At 37.9% G+C, this 20,962-nt stretch overlaps 1 protein-coding gene across 7 annotated transcripts in view; it reads right to left on the minus strand.

The window, feature by feature from the left end:
- The window catches only part of Gadl1 (glutamate decarboxylase like 1), a 183,150-nt gene that overhangs the window by 25,863 nt on the left and 136,325 nt on the right, over positions 1-20,962 (minus strand). Inside the window, exons 15-16 of one of the 7 annotated variants that reach the window (XR_010050090.1) lie at positions 6,649-6,768; positions 3,764-4,267 (exon numbers count right to left, since the gene is read on the minus strand). The exons of 5 other annotated variants lie outside the window; for them this stretch is intronic. Coding sequence is in view for 1 of the 2 variants with exons in the window: in XM_063257085.1 (XP_063113155.1) it covers positions 7,462-7,476 (15 nt within the window). In the remaining variant the exon portion in view is untranslated. Of the gene's footprint in view, positions 1-3,763; positions 4,268-6,648; positions 6,769-6,796; positions 7,477-20,962 lie in introns of those variants that run through there. One more of the 7 variants, XM_063257085.1, reaches the window with a different exon arrangement.

Here is a 20,962-nt window from a genome sequence, read left to right on the forward strand (position 1 = left end):
AGATTCTATTTCCTCCTGGGCAGAGGTGTTTCCATTTAAATACATTCTAATCATTTCCCATTCATGTTCTGTCTGATTATAAGGTCGTTGGGTTATACAGAAAGTAGTTGAATTCCAATCACATTTTAAAAACACTTGATGCTGAAGAGCCAATATTTTTCTACCCATCCATTCAACTGTTTGTTTAAGGAGGTCTATTTGTTGTTGTAGTCTGGCGTTTATCTGCCACTGAGTTAACCAAAGTTCATGAGAATTCTCATGCCATAATTCGACAACATGTTTTTCTTGCAAAGAGGTTTGTAAAGCTACTCCTGAGACTGCTGCTAGAGAGGCTACAGTTATCAGACTTAACAGTACAGCAACCACTATTCCAATAAATCTTTTTGTACGTTTTAACAGATGTTTAAAAAATTCAGTAGTAACAGAAATTACCGGGTCTTGAGACCAAGGTCGAGTTAAATTTACAGGCAACCAAATATGAGTTTTTTGTTGTAACAGCATAACTGTATAAGGCTTAGTGAAATTTAGTGTGTTATTTAAGCATGTAAACAATTGACAATTTAAACAAGTACAAGAAAAATGTGTAAAATTAAAAGTTCCCACTAAAAAGACATAAGGCAGAGGTGCACAAACAGTAATATTATACATTTTAAACCTAGTAAAATTATAAGTAGTAGATACAGATCGACTAGTCCCTGAATATGAAACATTGTACAAGGTTACAGGTTGCATAGCGGCTGGGATCTTCCAAATATGATTTTGAAGGTGATGAGGGTATTCTTCGGCTGCAACAGCAGGGTTAGCGATTCCACCATCTCCCCACCACAAGAGAGCCGTCTTTTGTTGAAATATAGGAGCTCCGTCAGTTATTTTCTTTGGATCTGGAAGACTATACACAACAGAGAGATTACATCTTGTCTCATTCCATTCAGCACATCCATTAACGAATTTTCCAAATGGTCCCCAAATAATATACCCATCAATATTTTTAGCAAATTTTCCCATACATAGTTGCCAAATTATGGGATTATAAGAAATATTTTTATAAGTAAATTCAGGGCATACAGGAAATGTATTTGTATCAGGTGCTGTTAAATTTCTCCAGGTAACATTAAAGGTTTGAGCAGCCAAGGCTTGAAGCCTTGTCCTTTTGTTGCCTGCTTTTATTCCATGTTGAATCCAATACTGCCATCCCAGAGGGATGCAAGGCGGTTCCCCAATGCAAATAGGCCTTTGATTACCATAATAAGTAAAATTGAATAGTGTCCCATCATCTTGATTGTGGGGGGTTAAATCAGCCCACGGTGCTGACAAAATTTCTCTAGGTGTGGTATAAAGTAAAATATCACTAGTTCCCCATTTTACAGGTTCTAATAAAGGGGGGTTTGGAATATATGCCCAGTACGAATGCGGAGGTACCTCAGTCCCCGATGCAACGGTGAGCAAGGCACATAAAGCTAAAAACAAGTTTTCAGGGTTTAAAGGCTTTCCTGCTTGAAGGACAAGCCGTTGCCCTTCTATGGTCAATTTCTTTAATTGTCCCCATGTAGGGAGGGGATTTAAATTTGGTCGCTGTGAGCGGCGGGATTTTCTTAGCTGTAATCTGGCCATGGCTGCGATAGGAACAAACTCAGCATCCTCAGCTTCTAGCTGGTTTCGCGCTCGCTTCTGAAGGCACGGTTCCGGTTCCTTGGGGAGTTGTCTCCGGGGCTGGTGAACAGGATCTGGAGACGCGGGTCCTGATCCATCGTCCAGGGACCCACTGCTGAATTCCATTTTCTGTGGAGATATAACCAAAACCTTTCCCCCTATAGAGCAATGTGCCCCTCTCCCATTCAGCCTCTGGAGCTGTTTTAGTCCAAATAGGTTCATTAATCACAAAAGGCTGTTGTTGCTGTTCAAAATGTTTTTCAGCTCTTGTTAATATTTCACCTTGTGGTAAATTGAGAAAATTTAAAATAAACAATGCTTGATGCAGTAATGTTTTTGGACTGTTTTGCAATTTAAACAGTATTGGTATCTGAATATCCTCCTGACTCCTCCTTTTTAATTTTTTAATTTGCAATTTAAGAGTGCCATGTGCTCTTTCAACAATAGCTTGACCCTGGGGGTTATATTCAATCCCTGTAATATGAATAATATTATGGAGATCACAAAATTGTTTAAATGTTCTGCTAGTATAAGCAGGTCCATTATCTGTTTTGATTTTAGAAGGAATTCCCATAACTGCAAAAGTCTCCAATAAATGTACAATAACATTTTTAGTGGATTCTCCCTGTTGAGCAGTAGCCCATAGAAATGAAGAATAGGTATCAATAACTACATGTACATAAGAAAGCCGACCAAAAGAAGGTACATGTGTAATATCCATTTGCCATAATTCATTAGGTTGAGTTCCTCGAGGGTTGACACCTGCGGGAATAATTCTTAAATGTAATGGTCTACAAATAGGGCAGGCTTTTACAATTTGTTTAGCTTTTGTAAAAGGTATCTTATATTTAAGATGCAAATGTCCTGCATTTGCATGATTAAATTGATGTTCTTCAACGGGTGTGGTGAACATAACTAAGGAATCCACTGCATTGTTACCTGATACTAATGGTCCGGGTAACTGAGAATGAGAACGTAAATGAGTAATAAAATAAGAATGATTTCTTTTTTGAACATGTATTTGTAAATTTTGAAATAAAGACAATAAAGCAGGCTTATTAGAATATAACACAGCTGAATAGATATTTGTCACTACTCCAACAGAATAGGCCGAATCGGCTATAATATTAATAGGTTGGTTATGAAAATCTAAAAACACTTGTAATATAGCAAAAAGTTCATTTTGTTGTACAGAGTTAAAATTTGTCTGACGTACCCAGTAAGATTTTTGAGTCCAATATGCAGCTTTATTTTTAGATCCATCTGTAAATATAGTCAAAGCTTGTGGAATTGGCTGTACAGCTAATAAGGTATTAACCACAAATTGTTGACGTCTAAAAAAATCCCATAATTTACTTTTAGGAAAATGATATGAAAAAGTTCCCATGAAATCTGCTAAAGCAATTTGTAAGGTTTCAGTAATTGACAACAAATATTCCCATTGTTCCTTAGTTAAAGGGATAACTATATTGTTTATATCTTCTCCTATCAAAGTTATAGAACGAGCTCTACCATTCATAATTAAAGCTGCAACCATGTCAATATAAGGCATAACATTTTTAGATTGCTTAGTTTTAGTGAATACCCATTCTACTGGCATAGCATTTTGACCTAAAACTGCAGAGGGATATTGAAAAGTATTAATAATATATAAAGTTAGAGGCAATTTAGGATCAATCCTAATTAAAAATGCATCCTTAATTCGTTGTTCTACAAACTGTAATTCTTGCTCGGCTTTTGTTGTTAAAGAACGAGGGCTGGATGGATCTGAAGAGCCCTGTAGAGTAGCAAACAAATGCTGTAATGCATGGGTAGGAATACCTAGTGTGGGACGAAGCCAATTAATATCCCCTAATAATTTTTGAAAATCATTTAAAGTGGATAACTTATCTCTCCTAATAGACATTTTTTGTGGAATCACCTTTTGTCTAGTAAGAATATATCCCAAATAATGACTAACTTCTTCCTTTTGAATTTTATCCTGTGCTATTACAAGTCCAAACGGAGAAAAATATTGAGGTAAAGTTTTTAAAATATCTTCTAAAACATTTCTATCACTATATGAGAATAAAATATCATCCATGAAATGAGCCGTATAAACCTGAGGCCATCGTGCACGCACTGGTTTTAATGCTGCATCAACATAAATTTGACATATAGTTGGGGAATTTTTCATTCCTTGGGGTAAAGTCCTCCATTGATATCTTTGATAAGGTCTTTGATAATTTGTTTGAGGAATTGAAAAAGCAAACCGTTTTCTATCTTCTGGATGTAATGGGATGTTAAAAAAACAATCTTGCAAATCTATAACATATACAAACCAACCAGCAGGGAGCGCTGAGGGTAAAGGAATACCGGGCTGAAGGGCTCCCATTTGAATTAAGGATGAATTTACAGCACGTAAGTCCGTTAAAAGTCTCCACTTGCCTGATTTCTTTTTTATCACAAATATTGGAGAATTCCAAGGAGATGTGGATGGTTCTATGTGATGTAGAAAAAGCTGTTGATCAATCAATTCCTGCGCTGCCTGTAACTTTTGAGTAGTCATAGGCCACTGATCTATCCAAATTGGGTCATCATTTTTCCAATTAAGCTTTAAAGGATTCATTTCCCTAGGCTGTAGAAACATGCAAAATATTAAAAATGTATATAAGCTCCCCATTGTTCTAATACATCTCTTCCTAAAATAGAAACTGGTACCTCTAAGATATAAGGTTTAATAACAGCAACTTGACCCTCTTCATTTTTTATATGTATATGCATTGTGGCTTGTCCAATTGTATTTACTGGAGTTTTACTTACTCCTTTTATATTACATGGAATAATAGTATAAGTAATATGAGAAGGCCAATCAGTAGGTTTAACAATAGTAATATCCGAGCCTGTATCTATAAGAGCCTGAATTTTCTTATGCTCAATAAAAATATTAATAAGAGGTTGTTGTTGAGATAATTTAGCTGTCCACATTACATTAATAGGGTTAGTGCTGCCGAACCCTCCTGTTCGCTGAACAACAGAGGATCCTATTGGGATATAAGGCAGTAAAATGAGTTGAGCTATACGTTCTCCCTTTAATAATTTATAATCTGTAAGTGAGGACATCAGAATCTGAATTTCTCCAGTATAATCTGCATCTATAATTCCTAAGTGAACAGTAATGCCTTTTTGATTTAAACTAGATCTACCCGTGAGCAAGCCAAAAGTTCCCGCAGGCAGAGGACCAAAAATTCCTGTAGGAATTCTCACGGGAGATTGTCCTCCTCTTAATTCTACATCTTTTAAGGCTGGTATGTCCACTGCGGCACTGTGTTGGGTGGCTGGCTGTAGGGAGAATACGGTAGAGTTACCCCATTGATTTGTCCGGGGCCCGGGGTAGGGCCCGTTCTCCCGTTTCCCTTTTGTTCAGCTGAATTAACTTGTTTACTCCTGCATTCACGAGCCCAATGATTTCCCTTCTTGCATTTTGGACATAAGCCAGGAGCTCTAGATCTCTTTTTTTGATCATTGCCTACAAGTTTTGGACAGGCCCTCTTTACATGTCCTATCTGACCACAATTAAAACATTTTAAAGACTGTTCCTTTTTAGATTGCCAATTAGTCCACGTGGTTGCCATGGTCTCAGCAAACAGTTGCATTTTCCTAGATTCTGAATTTAAATCTTTACATTGTTTTATAAAATTGTCAATCGTTCCAGTATCTTTTATTGGAATTAAAGCCCTTTTGCATTCATCATTAGCATTTTCAAAAGCTAACATTTTTAAGAGATGCTCTTGTAAGTCTTGTCCCACTACTGTTTTTTCTATAACATTTTGAAGTCTTGCAACGAACTCAACATACGGTTCATTGGCTCCTTGCAGAACTTTAGCCCAAGATCCATATTCTGATCCTTTAGGCCGTATTTTATCCCAAGCTTTTAAAGCAATATCTTTTAATTGAGCATGAATCTCTCTTGGAGCTCCTGCCTGATGCTCAACAGTATCAAAGAAACCTGTACCAGAGAGCATGGGATAAGAAAGGAGTCTAATATTCGGATCTCGATCGTCAGCATTTTGTCTTGCCTTTTCCGCACAACCTTCCATAAACCACATGTGCCACTGTAAATATTCTGGCTCCTTTAAAAGAATTTTGGCCAAGGCTTTCCAATCATAAGGAGCAAGATTACCATAGTGATCTGCTACTGATGTTATTAATTCTCTAGTGTAATGAGCCTGAGGGCCATAAAGGGTTACAGCCTTTTTTAATTTTGCTAAATCATCCATATTAAATGCTTCCCATCTAGGGGGAACTGCCTCTCCATCTATTGGCTGAGGCCTGATTACAGGGAAAGCAAAGGCAGGCTTTTCCTCATCAGAATCCCCTAATTTTGGTAAATCAGCCAAAGCTAGCTTGGCTTTACTCCAATTAGGGTTAGATGGAGGAGGTGCAGAGGGAACTACAGGCGGGTTCTGCTTAACGGAGAGTTGTTTCACCTCTTGTGTTAAATGCTGTATAGCCTGTAAAATTGGGCGATTGTCATAATTTGATATTGCTGCGGCAGCTAAAGCTGAGTCGGCTGTAGCGGATTTTACTTTTGGTTTGGACGCCTTTTCACTACTTAAAGCGATAGCGTCATTTTGAACTACATTCTGCTCCTCCTCTGTGAGGGGCAATTCCTGAATAACTGGCTTAATTTCTAGTTGAAGATTTTCTACAATATGTTCATCTTCCATAGCTTTTAATAAAGAGTACACAACCGACCAAATAGCCCAAAAACGTAAAGGAATCTTTTCCTCCTGTTGCATAGCCCTTTCTATACTAACCCTTGCCTTCCTCCATACTTCTACATCCAAAGTTCCTTCATCTGGAAACCAAGGATTATATTCTTTAATTGTATCAATACACATATCCAAGTCAGCTGACCTGAGCGATATGCCATATATAGATAATAAATGTTTAAGAATTTTTAAGAAAGGAGAGGAAGCAGATTGTCCCATTTCCCCGTAATAAAATTATACTTACCTTCCTAAGCGACCTTCGGAGTCCCTGAATTCGGGCGCCACTTGTCGTGAGTGTCTAGAGCACTCTGAACTCCGGGCAAGGTAAACACGCACGCCTTGTCGGGACACGGGGGGTACAGCGCTTGGAAAAGAAAGACAGGAGAGACACCTTTGCTGTCTGCACCGCGTTACACTGCACTGCACTGCACTGTACGCACAATCTTTATTTTAGGATTCATATATAGTAAACCCGATCAATTCACAGAGCCCAGATAATTAAGTAGTGAAAAGGCATTCTTTGTGGCAAGCTACAACGTGACAGACTACAATGTTTATTCTAAAACTATCTAAGTGAAGTAAATAATCACAACCAGTTCTCACAACTTCTCTAGCCCAGGAAGAAATTCATTAGCTCAAGAATGTTGTTAATTTGTCTGCTGTTAGTGTCACAAAGGGTGGCCAGCCACTTCCTCAAGACTTCTGCAAAACAAAGCCAGCTCACAGTATGGATTCCAGAGGGTGAGGGCTCACTGAGAACGGGCATTCCCGTTCTACCTCCTTCTCGCATACCAGGGCGGCTATTGTAAATTGCAGGTTAGAGGGGGTTGGGCCTACAAAGTGACACCTTATCCCCCACACTGGGGAAAACAGCAAACAGCAGAAATACCTAAGCAACACACTTCAGAGTAATTATAACCAATACAGGCAGTGCTAGGGACCCTGCTACCCACTTGCCTGAAAGAAACCAGGAACATGACAAGAGGAAGAAGCAAAAGGCAGTCTCTGGCCTCCAACCCAAGTAGTACTGGTCCAGAAGATGTAAACACAGAAGAGATCAGGAGTTGCACACCTGCAGTTTTTGAAGCAACAGAAACTGAAATAAAGAAACAACTCCATGAAGCTATAAAAGAACTTAGAACAAAAATACTATTACAGGTAAAGAATATATGAGAAACATAATAAAAGAAATGCTAAGCACCTCTAAAGAAGACACAGATGAAATAGAGGAGCATAGAAAAAGGAGGGAAAGCTTCAGTGAAGAATATAAAAAAATTTAGAACACATGAACCAGATTCAAAGAAACTATCAGGAAATTAAGAACTCCACTGAAAGTTGGTGAAACTGCTTGAAAGAAACTAGACTATCAAACCTTGAAAACAGGTTTGCAGCTTGCGATCCCAAAGGGAAAGATCTCTTAAAAGTAACAAGGAACTAGGAAGTAACAATACAAAGGCTAGAAGATAAAAAAAGGATCTATAACTTAATAAATAAAAAATGTGAGTGAAGAAGCAAGGATAAACACAAATGAAATACAAAGGCTATTTACAGAAACAATTAAAGAGAACTTTCCAAGCATAGGAATAGGAAATGATATTCAAATATATGAGGCATACAGAACTTCAGTCAGCTATAACCAAAATAGATCTATACCCAGACATATAATAATCAAGATCCCAATATTAAGAGCTGTCAGAGAAAAGAAACAGATCACCTATAAAGGAAAACCTATCAGAATCACAGCAGACTTCTCAACACAAATCATCAAATCAAGAAGATCTTGGAGTGAAATACTCTAAGACCTGAAAGAAAATAACCTCCAACCCAGACTGATATATCCAGCAAAACTATCTCTCAAAATTAATGGAGAAACAAGATACTTCCATGACAAAGAGGAACTGGGGGAGTTCATGACCACCAAAACAACCCAACCAAAAATACTGAAAGACATTCTAGAGAGAGACAAAAAAATGACCATGTTTAAGAACAGTGGCAGAGGGGGCTCACTGAATGGGGCAGACAGTGGAATGAAGGGGAAAAGTAGACAACCAATGTTAGAAAAATAACATGGCAGAGATAGTTGGCTATAATCAGTAATATAAATGGTCTCGATTCACCAATTAAAAAAAATACAGGCAGAGTGGATCAGGAGGTAGGGTCTATCAATATGCTCTATGTAAGAAACACAACCCAAAAGAGGATTTATAGACTGAAAGTCAAAGATGAGAAAACAATGCCCTGTGTGACAGGGAACCAGATAAAAATGGGGTAGCTTGCCCATCAGCTGCAGATTGGCTAGAAAGCCATAACACTTTTATACAATGGAAAACTACTGAGCTATAAAGAAAGAAAATCTTGAGGCTCTTGTAGGTAAATGTATACAACTTGAAATCATGATAAGGGGTAAAAAGTTTCAGAATCACTTAGGTGAATAGTAGGCTGCCTCCCTAATCTAAAAACTAAAAGAGTTAGTGGAATACAACAGTGAACGTGGAGGAATTGTCTAAAAAGGGAAGGCAGTGGCCATTGTTAATCTTTTATCATGATTTGAAACTCATATTGTTTTCATCGTTTTGTTTAGTTTGGTTTTATTCTGTTCATTTTGTCTTCTTGAATTAAATTTGATGCATGGACAGCTATTCCAAAGACATTACAGTAATCACTTTTGATTTTGTGTTAACTTGATTTGAAGCCTTGTATTGCTTTCACTGTCTTGTTTTCATTGCTTTTACTCTATTCTGTTTTGTTTGATAGTATCAATTCTGAGGTGTAGGCAACCACTTTGATGACAATAAAATTCACTATGATACCCATTCTGATTTGACTATTATCTTCTTCTGAGTTGTGTGATGTCTCCAATGTTTCATTTTTATTGGTTTTGTTCTGTACTGTTTTGTTCAATTTTATTATACCTGATGATATGGGCAGTTCTTTTGAAGATAGCAAGAGGCATTATGGTAACCATTGTTGATTACCTTACATTATGGTAACCATTGTTGATTACCTCCTATTATTCTGTTTTTACGTCATGTACTATGTCCATCCTTTTGTTTTGACCATTTTGTTTTGTCACATGTGGTATTATTCTCTTAAAAAAACTAATAAGAACTGTAGGAATAATAAAACCCAAAATGTGTAATTGTTATTGTAAAAAAGAGAGGAAAAGAAAGTGCTCTAAATGATATAACTGCATGTATGTTTAAGTGCATAAGATAGATAACCATATTACTAAGTTTTTGTTGGATCTTTGACCAGAACTGTTTGCAGTCTCACTGTTTGAATGTGCACTTTGTATGCTTTAATTTTGTAATTTGAACAACTATTTCTAAGATGACAATATGTAATTTTATCAACTAGTGATTTCTTACTGTTTATTTTTTTGAAGTTCTGTATTACTTCTAACCCTTTTTTCTGTTGTGCTTTATTTCTATTTAAATAAAATTTAAAAAAATAAAGCATGAGCAATCAATATTTCCATGGGGTCCCATTAGTATTTAGTCATCACTGCCAGTATTTTTATGGGAGGCAGAGTAAATAACAACAGGGGCTTTTCAATGGGCAATACAGAAATAGTTAGGCAGACATTTCTTGTAAGAAGTTTCTTTGTTTTTCAACTTTGTACATTTTCCTTGGCTTAGGATCATTCTAATCCTAAATTGTCAGAATTCTTACACTTATGACTGTCAACAAATTAAAACAGTGTATAAGTTGGGGATGTATGAAAAAACTGCCATTAAAATAGCTGAAACTGAACCAAACATGTCACATGCACAAATCATTTTCTACAAATCCAGGGTTGTATTTTCATGTTCCTAAGGTCAGGAAACACAAAGGAGGGAAAATGAAGTGTGAGTTTAAGCATCGAAGGGCAGAGCAGAATGGAAAGGATTCCTCAGCGAGAGAACAGTTCTCTCAAGAATTTTCCATCATCCTCACAGGTCCTTGTGGGTGCCTTGCCTATTGGGCTGTCTGTGTAGCGTGGTGCCTTTGAGGTTCCTGTAATTTGCTTTTTGCCCCTCGGATGATTTTCATTATCACAGGCTAAACTAACTTTCACATGAAGCATCTCATCAGTACCACTGATTGGAATCAGGCTCTGTTCTGTTTAAGATGACAGCCAGAGGATCACAAGTACAAGCAGGTCACTGTTTCCTTACAGGGGCTTTAGCATTCAGCCTCTGACCACCTGGCAGTGTTGTCTGAAGCACTGCCTCCAGCCCTGAACTATCTCATGGAAACCAAGTTCAGTCTCTTTGACTACTGACAATAATGAATCAACTGTATACACACCTGTCAAAATGACAGCACACTTACACTATCTGAATAACAGAGTAGGGGGAAGGAGACAGTATGAGAAATGTGCATTAAAATAGAGCCTGAAACCACAATGTTTAGTCATTTTGATAGATAAGAAATTTGTATCAATTCATGCATCTCTTTGGACATTTTTGCAAACCTTTGAATCCAATTCTTTTGAAAAGATGATGTCCAGAATATTTTCTGAGTCAAATGAATTTTTCAGTATTAAAAATTAAATTATCACTTACTTTGACATTTAAAAGAATGTGGAGTGAAGATTTAAATAGGAGTAGAGAGTTTAATTCCCACTGATTCATTTTATTGTGCAAATATTTCCTATTTGTTACCCATCAGTTCCCTTAACTCTAAAATACTTGATTCTCATTCCTGTAGGGCTTGTGGTCTGTGGTTTGAGCTAACTGTCTTTGTCAAGGAGTAAAAATGAATTTGCTCCTGATCCACAAAGTAGGCTAGATCAGTGGGGCAACTAATGATGGATCTCATAAAACAAGCTGCCAACCGCACAGAAAACGCCTATGCCTTAAAAACGCTGCCTGTCAGAGCTTCAGAAATATTTTCAAGTATAACTTACAAAAAAGTTCAACAACAGGTAGAACTAGTTACTCGTCAGATAGAGGTGAAAGGATCAGACATTTTGGAAGCCAAAAGGAGAGAAGTTCGATCAGTTACAGGGCAGCTCTGTTTTTCTGTCTTCCTCTTGGACCAAAGCAATGGCACAGACTTTCTATTGATTTGGGACTCCATCTAGTGAACGACTGGAGGAAGTGCATTAAATCAGAAAGGAAAATTCCAAACTAAATCTTGGACTGGCTTAATGCTTCCCTTCAGACTATTTTAAATGGCTCTGAAGTGAATGATGGGGTTATTTTTTTAAGGTAAGGGAAAGAAATACAGAATGACCACCATGTACTCCAGCACTGACGAGATTTATCTAATTATCCCACCTGCATCTTGGGATTGGCTCCCAGCTTCATGTCTTAGCCCTTTCCTGCTGATTATAGAGCAGAATGGAATCGGTCAAATCAATAATTTCATTTTGCCCATAAGTCGACCTCTGGAAATGGCGCCAAAGCCTCTGAGAAGAATGATGCCAAGGAACCAGTTTTTCAAACATGCATCTATGAACCATGATGTTTTTCAGTTAAATAGTACCTATTTCTGGGATCTCAGCTATCAAAAATTTAAATTTTTTTCTCAAACTCAATATCTTTTATCACCAAAAATCTGTACCAACAACATCTATTTCACGGTGTACTGCACACAAATAGCACTTCATAAATATAACATCATTCAATAAGTAGAGGTGGCAGGTAGAATTTTTAACCAGGGAAGAAAGCTGACTGTCTTTGTCAAGGAGTTAAAATGAATTTGTTACTGATGCATGAAAAATCACCACACTTTGAATTCTTCTATATAAAACCATGTCCTACTTCATTTACTTGCCATATTTTAGCTTCTCGATCCCATAGCTCATTGCCATATCCTTTGGGACTTCTATCCATGTATTATCAGGACTAAATAAATGGTATATGATTGCTTCTCTACTTCTCATAGTAGGGTGAAAAATACACAGGTAAACCTTCGGTCATGCTTCTGCAGTACTTTTATAAGCATAGACTATCACAGCTCCCTAATTAACCTTGCCATTCCTTCATGATCTGATTCTCATTTGTCTTATTCTGATTTAGCTTATTCATCTTAGCCTGACTTCCAGACTTCCTCTCAGCACTCCTGATGGGAAGCTGCTTTGCCATTTCCTGTTATTACTCTGAAGTCACGCTCAATCTGCCATTTTGGCATGACAGACTTTATGAGAAAGTGATGCAAGCTAGTCTTACACAGCAGGAAATACCCTATTCCCTTGCTTGTGATGCTAGGTTTTTCTTTTAAGGAAAGAGGAAAGCCTCCCATCAAATTCCCTCTTTTTAAATCTCAAAAAGGCCAGGTCTACCAAAGCAATATTCCAAAGATGAAGCTGTGTGAGATGCCATAGTGTCCTTCAAAGAGAATCAGTTGATGTTTCCAAATAATAGGCCTTCTAAATAAGAATTCACATCTCTCTTGGGGTTTCCCCCCACAACCCATCTTTTAATACAAACGCTACAGGTAATTGCTAATCTTGGCAGCACACATACACACATACCAGCACAATATACATATTCATATGTGTATCATTCCTTCTGTGGTCTCACATTACTTCATTTAAATTCACATCTCAAAAATTACTAATTCATTTAGAGAGCTCTTTTTAAAAAATTCACAATGACCATGAGGTCCCTGTAGACCTTATAATCAACAGAGAATTATATAGTTTATATACTTTTAAAAGGCATAGGACAATACCTGAACCCCCATAGCAACTTTTTGTAGCAACTGTGAAAGGAAGTCTGCTTTGAGACAAAGACGGAAAGAGTTATTTCATGGGCAAACTGGATTTATCAAGTAGAAGAAAAGAAAATGCCCTGTAGGTTGAGTGGAGGCATCTGTGGAAGGTGGCGTAAAGTAAAATCTAAAGAGAAATAATTTGAGGGGTTCTCTGTGCGCACTCAATATAACCATCTAATTTTCACTAAAGTTTTGCCCTGTTGATGCTAAGGCACAAGCTAATGAGAAATTCACTTTAGATTTCTGCTGTGCTGGTGCCTCCCCATGGTCTTACCCCTTCTCTGCTCGTAGTTTTCAGAGAAAGCCTGGTGGAAACTTTTCCACATGTCTGTTTCCTGGCTGGACACAGAAGTAGGAGTAAATGGCACAGCTAAATCTGGCTTTCCTCTTCACCCCCATCCAGTTTTGTTCTCTCTCTTGCCAACAAGTGAATGGCAAAGGGTAATGAGACAAAAAAAGTTAAAAAATAAAAGGCTTGCTGATGGCTGTCTGAATAAGCTAGGATGAGAATCTAAAATTAAACCCAGCAGGCAGAATCTTCCAAAAGGCTGCCCAGACCCGTCTGCTGAAACCTATTTTATTAAAGTACAGTTACGCTTTTCCATCCCACACACAAAGAGATGCCCAACTGAGAACTTCACTGAGAAACTTGAGCAGAAGATGTGGTGCTGATCAGCAGCCACTGCTCATCAGCTTGTCTCAGATAATTTCAGGGTTATTACTAACAGTTATTTTCTTTTAAATTTAAGTGAGGGCAAATTCAGTAACTGAGTGACACCACAGCCTGGCATGAAAGAAAGATTAACTTTCATTCCAGACACCATAGGGCCTGCCTCTGCCTCTCTGGCAGCTACAAGGTGCAGTTTAAGCATGAAACCCTTTCAGGTCGTGCCCTCCATAAGGAGGTAGGGAAATGTATGATGAAAGAGGCGGGAGGGACAGCAGCCACATGCCCATTTTCAGACCTTCCTGGCCATATCTAATAGCTGTGAAGGTTACATAAAGGTAGGATCACACTGGAGTTCAAGGGGCTAAAATTGGCAATGTTTGCTTCTTCAAATCGCCAGAACTCAGAAACCCAGTCTCAAGGAACTAGAAGTTACGTCCCATGTCCTCTCTCTCTTAACCTGTTCCCCTTGAGCATCTGACATTAGAAGAAAATTCCCCTCACAGCACAGGGCACAGTACAGGAAAGCAGGAGAAGGAGAGAAACTGTCCCCACCTCTTAGTTCACTTGTGCCTCTTTACAAAGCTCTGGAGTCAGAAGACGATTTGTTAGCATTTTAGAGATTCTAATGCCATGTTAGAACATTCTAGTCTATTGGAACATAAGAGTAATTATCTCTGAGGTCCAGGGTGGCTGGATGGGGGACTGCTCACCAGGGTTCATGGCAGTCAGAACAGGCAAAAGAGACTGACACTAAACTAAGGTTCACAGAATAAGCTAAGAACTGAGAATCTGTCTTCTCAGTTGCAATTTGAACACTTGCAAACTCTGCTTAGTAAATTATATATTCAGGTTCTAAAAGAGAGTCAGATGGGCATCTTCTTAAAATGATTTCTCTTTAAAATTATTCTTACCATCAATTAACAGGTGCAGTATTTTCATATTAGTGAGACAGAGACACACTGCCACTGCAACTTTAGTCTTCTAAACTGGTGTGTGAAATACTGCAGTAACCACATTCCAGAGACCCCCACCCATGGCTGCAGGTCAAGTGCAAAGAAACTGCCTTCACACGGTGAACAGGGACAGTTCCGATTTTCATTGCATGCTGTATATACAAGAGCATTTACCTTCTGACATTTATCCCTTTGATTCAGAAATTCGTCCCCAAAAAGACTCCTAAAAACTTCAGTGACAGATACGTATGCACTATGCATGTGACCTATTTATCTTGAATTGGAGCTGTTGCTTATTTTTAAACTTCATTTCAATTTAAAAAAAAATCAAAATATAGTAAATACTTCTCCCACAACAATTTTATAATTTAAAAGGAAACCAAATTATTCCTATTAAATAAAGATGGTCTTTTGCAGGAAGGAAATTAATGAATCTCCCATTTTCTTACCCATCATCAGTAGAATACTTCCAACAGAATAACCAAAGACCAAAGCACCTTGAAATGTAACTTGTAAGCCTTTCTGAGCAATATTCAAATTCACTCTGTCAATCCTTTGTTTACTTGTGGAGTGATACTTACAGGGGATCCCAGCGGACCCTGGGGTAATGATAGAAGGATGCATTGTGAATCTAGTGGCTCAGATATAAAGCATCATGGAAAGCTATTGATACCTCACTTGCTTCTTGACTATTAAGCCTATGGAGATATATGCTCCTATGTAAGCTATGAGTGATCCATAAATTGCAAGAAAACTGGCTTGCTTCCCTGTGCATTTAAATGCCTTTACGAGGTTCTCAATGAGCGCCTTCATTTTAGTAGATGCTGTGAATAAGGGAACTAGAACCTTGACTAATGACAGAAAAGAAACAATTTCTTAGAATGACACCCCTATTCCCTTGGGAGAACATAAGAGTCATGGCCACTCCCAGAATTTCCCTTGTGGCACTGACAGCTATTTGCATTACTGATTTTATACTGTATCTTCCATTTTCAAAGGGATTAAACCCAATTAGTGACACACAGGCTTTCTGAAAAGCAGCCAGCTTGCTAATGTGACCTCCAGGTGATTAAAGACCCTTTTAATACAAAGAGTAAAAGAACTCGGTTGGCTTTGAATTGTGCCTCCCTTCTTTTTCTCCTTCGTCTATAAGTTTCAAATGCAAGGTAGTGCAAGGAGACCAAAAGAGCACCCATTTATTTTTATCGAAATGTGATGTGAGAGACTCCACACGCAAGCCTTTTCGGGGGAGAAACCATCCACCTGATAAAATAAAATAAAAATTATCACATAATTACAGCAACTAGATTCTTGGGAAAAGACAACAGGAATACATGCTGAACTACCTTGAATATCTATTCATTCAGCCGTGTATTGAAGACTCAGTCCTAAAGGGACATGGAAAAGAACAGCCCTGAGGAACCCAGGAGACAAACTCTTGAACTGATAGGAGCCCGAAGCATCAAGAATACGAGGCTCACATCCCACAGCTAAGCTGACAGATGATAAAAAGTGTATATTACCTCAATGCCTAAATATTTAAGCTTCATGCAGTGGAAGATATTTGACTGTAAATGAGCCAAGAATACAAAATTAAAAAAAAAAAACTGCCTGTGAAATTATATTGCAGACATAAAATCTTAACTGCCTGAGAGCTCCAGTTTTTTAAAAGCCATGGCTGACAGAGCAAATTAAGCAGCGAGATGTTTACTATGTTTAACAGAGATAAACTGGCAAGTGGAGGAGTTGTAATTACCCAGCATGTTTTCCTAAAAATGCATCTTTACTCTGTGCTATGAGGGACAACAACTGGAGGGCACTGATTTATTTTGCATTTTATGCATTTTTTCTATTCAAATTCTCTTCTGGAAAAGAATCTCTCGTGGGTTTGGTAAGAATGTTAAAAATTCAATAACTTAAAAAGCTGGCCAAATGTCAAAAAACCAAGAAACTTTGACTTAGAAAAGCAGAGGAAGGGGGAATCTCATCAGATTATAGCCACACAGAAGTGAATTCTGGAAAAGGAATGCTCCTTGATCTAGGAAGATATCTAGGAGATTATCACTAGCATCAAGAACTATCCTTTACTGTACTATAAATTATACTCCAACTGTGCGTGCATAGAAGATAATTCTTTAGACACATAGAGATGTTCCTATAGTTAGATTATACGTGTAATTTATTAAAGAATCTGCATTCTTTTTATTATAACATTCTTATTATTATAACATTATTATAACATTCTTGTTATTATATAGCAATAATAAAAGAAGATAGTTCCAAGTTAGTCCTGGAAGGTGATATTGTTATAAAATTTAGAATTTCTATATAACAACACTTTTACTAAGTCAAAAATTTCTTTGAGCCAGTGCTAGGATACAGATGGTTGTTCACACACATGATTATTATATATGTGTAATATATTAACATATTAGAATATTTATTAATTTAAGAATAGGTAAATGCTCTTCCTCCCCTTACAACATTTTTTGGTCCGTCCTTTGAGGGTTATCTATCTCTTCTGCAGCACTGCTGAGAAAGGAAACTGACCCTTTTTTAGAGGAAGGCAGTTGTAGAGAACATGGATTTGCTGAGTGGTGGTGATGTTAGAGTTACGTGTTTATATGCATGCCTCCTTTGATTGTAAGCTCACAGAGGTCAGGGAGCCTCTTACCACAGTGCCTGACACACTGAAAATGCTCAGTTAGTATTTACTAAATAAATGAGTGAATGAAATAAAAGTTAAATATTCAGAAATTCATGTTATGATAGTAAAGGATTTAAGAATGTGTCAAAACATTTTTTTTTTTCCTTCTGGAAAAGACAGAACTAAATTTAAGTCCTAATTATGGTGAAACTTTGAGCCACTCACCGATCCAGACCTAAGTTTCCATGTATGGAAAATGAGCATGATAATGTGAATGAAATTGGCCTTATAGGTTTCCTACACAAGCCAAGGGAGATCGTATATATGGAAGCATTCATCAAGCCATAAAACACACAGTCCAGTACGACATTAAAAAAAGTGCCTCATAGTAGAACTGCAAATGTAGCCCTGATCATCTACCTCTCCACTGCTCTTTTGCAATGTGATTGAAAGTCTTTCTCATCAAAAGATCCAGTCTACTCTTCTATCTCCAATCTAGGCTGGCCTTACAATCTGCTTTGGTCCATAGACAAGAGCAAAAGTGATATAATGTTGATGTTATTTGCAAATTTTCAAGAAGTCTTACAAATAGCCAGGTGCTTTCTGGAACTCTACCACTGCTGGGAGAACCAACCTGAGTTGCCTGAGAAAGGACAAATGATCATAGGGAGGACAGTTCAATTTTCCCATCACAGAACAACCCAGCCCAGCTTGGCCCAGCCGAGGACAGCAAACACAAACGATCAGCAATACTGCCCTCTAGACACAGTGACGGCAGGTATAAGAGTAACCAGCCAAGATCTGAGGACCACTGAGAAGATCTGCAGCTCCATGAAAAGTGATAAAAGTATACAATTTTAAACATTGAGTTCTGTAGCAATAACTAACTCATACATACACCATGTTAGCCCCTAACAAAAGCACTTGGGGACATGTGCAGAAAGAAAGGGTAACATGGGCAAAAAACATACACGTCTTGAGAATTAATGACTATTATAATATGCTACAGTCTTGGTTTTCAGCTTCCCACAGCATTTCTAGGGTAGTTTCAGACACAGTTTCTGGCTGACTTCAGTACTAAGGATGGCGCTTCTGATCCCAGTAGAAAGAGTGCCTTTAATTCACAGAATACTGTGTAAATGACGGCACTTCTTCTTCCAAAACAAAGCTGAAAAGAAACTAAGAAATAGCTTTCTGGCCATTATCACATCTCTGTTTAAGTATGACATCGTTTTTAAATATAGCTTCTGAAATCAATCTTCTCTGTCTGACATTTAAAAATCAGCTGATACAAGAAAGGTGGAAAGTATTAGTTAACAAAAGTGGAAAAAGGAACAGATCAGAGACTAGATCATCAAAGGCTATAAAAATCATAGATGTACAGGAAATTTGCATGGAAAATTAAAGGGAATTGAAAAAAGAGATGAAAGAGTAACCAAACTGTTGTTTTGTCTTGAGCAAGTATCCTTCCTCACAGAACTCCGGTCATGTATCGCCAAGGCTAATATACAACCATTAGTGGATACTGTGAACATAATCACAGACCCTTGAATTAGTGAGTTTCTGCTTTATGTTTGCTTTTCTTTTATTTCTCAGGGCATAAGCACACTGCTGCACAAACATGAAAGGAGACTCTAGAACTCTAAGCATCATTTCTCGTGATTAGAAAACCATATTTACAAAGTTACATGAACGCGAAATAATTCTACAAATCCTACAAATATATCCAACATTTGACTGTAGTATTCTTTTGTTGATTGCATCTTCTGGATTTCAGGTGGCCTTCCTCTTTCTTACCAGAAAACACTTGCAGCTGACTTAGCCATGTCAGCAAAGTTTGAGAAAAATATCTGAGCCTGAGATGGCAAGGTTTGTGTCCACAAAATAAATTCAAGTGACATTGATTTATTGAGGGGTTTGCTTGTGTACAGAGCACCGTGATGTTCATTAATTATGTGAATTTTGTTTTCTCAACAATTGAACAACTAAAGAATTATTAAATGCATTTTACAGATGAGGCTTAGAAAGAAACTTTCTCCAAAAATCTTAGAGTTTTTGTACAGTCAAGAGTAAAACCAATTCTAGATGATGTAGGATTTTTTTTCTCTCCACAACCATTTGAATTTCAACCAACCACACACTATCTTTGAAACAAATGCTCACACCGCATACTACCATCAGCCAAGTGTTACTAACTATGCATGTGCACGAACCAAGCATTTCTTCTCTCAGGTGCATCCCTGCCCTTTTGGAGTTTGGTGGAGCCTGCAGCTCCACGGTGGAGACTTCCCCTACTTGATGATTTTCCTCCACACTCTCCTGCACCCTCTCCAGCTCTGCTACTGTCAAATCTCAGCTACCTACACTGTGTTCTGTGTTTCATCTTTTTCCCTTTTTCTTCCCTTCACCAAGAATCGCAGAGACCAGGCATGGTAACTTGAGCATCAGATTGGCTCAGCAGTAACTGATTAACATGAGACACTGGGCAAGGAACTTAGAGGGTAACAGTGGAATAACCTACTTTGGAGAGTGTGAAAGAGAGGAGTAAATGGTATCACAGGTGCAATCGCACAGTAAAAGATACTGTAATAATGTTCAAAAAGTGTTATGAAAAATAAATGCTAGCCTTCTATAACTTATGGACTGTTTCTGAATTATTGTTATTGAGAAAATGCCTTCACAGTGACCCTGTGCAGGAAGACTCCACTGTAGTTTTTTAGTGCTTTCTTAGTCAGAATCCTGTAGAGTCTTTGCCATAAGGAAGCACTTTTTAAAACCTGGTACAAAAATACTAGATTTTGATGCAGACTTCCCTGAGATCCCAGTGGAAGATGATAGTCATTGACTTAGAATCTATTCAGCCTTCTCCCGAAGCGCTTTCCTATCCAGGTTTTTACAGTTACTAAACACTCTTGCAGTTTTCAGGGAGTTTTACATTATTGAGAGTTGGCCCACCAATTGCACTTCATGGACCATAATATCATAACTGTGTCAAGTGGTAGAAGAAGCATAATGATAGGACTCCACTTCTACTAGTACAGATCATGGTGGAGGTAGCCAGATATTTTTGCTTTCCTCCACAGGCTTTGTAGTGCTCGGTACAAAGTAGCTGTTGAATTAAATTCAACTGGGTTTCCAAAATTTGATTTCAAATTGTTGCGTTTCATTATTCCACATTTTGTCTATTTAAATTATGCCCAAAGTATGTCATTCTTTATTTTTCGTAGGTTTGGTTACCTTTTAAAAATATTTATCACCATTTTTTTATTTCCATGGGATACACTGTGGTTTACATCTAAAGTGTCTCCCCAATGCTTCACAGATTTGGAAGGTGACTGGGTCATGGGAGCGCCATACTCATCAGTCAGTTAATTCACTGATGAATCTATAATTTAATGCACTATTAGGATGAGGGGCATGGTCGGAAGTGGCAGTTTACCCAGTGTGCGTCTGGGAAGTGTAGATCTCCCTCCCTGGCTCCTTCCTTCTCTCCTTTCCTGGATGTCCACGTGTTGAGCACTTCTTCCCTTCACCACGCCTTTCCAATATGCCATTTTTGCTTTGGAGCCTGATGGCAATGGAC

Source organism: Cavia porcellus, unplaced genomic scaffold (assembly GCF_034190915.1).
Source record: "Cavia porcellus strain 051 isolate PalLab524CR breed Dunkin Hartley unplaced genomic scaffold, mCavPor4.1 scaffold_10, whole genome shotgun sequence".
Taxonomy (NCBI): Eukaryota; Metazoa; Chordata; class Mammalia; order Rodentia; family Caviidae; genus Cavia; species Cavia porcellus.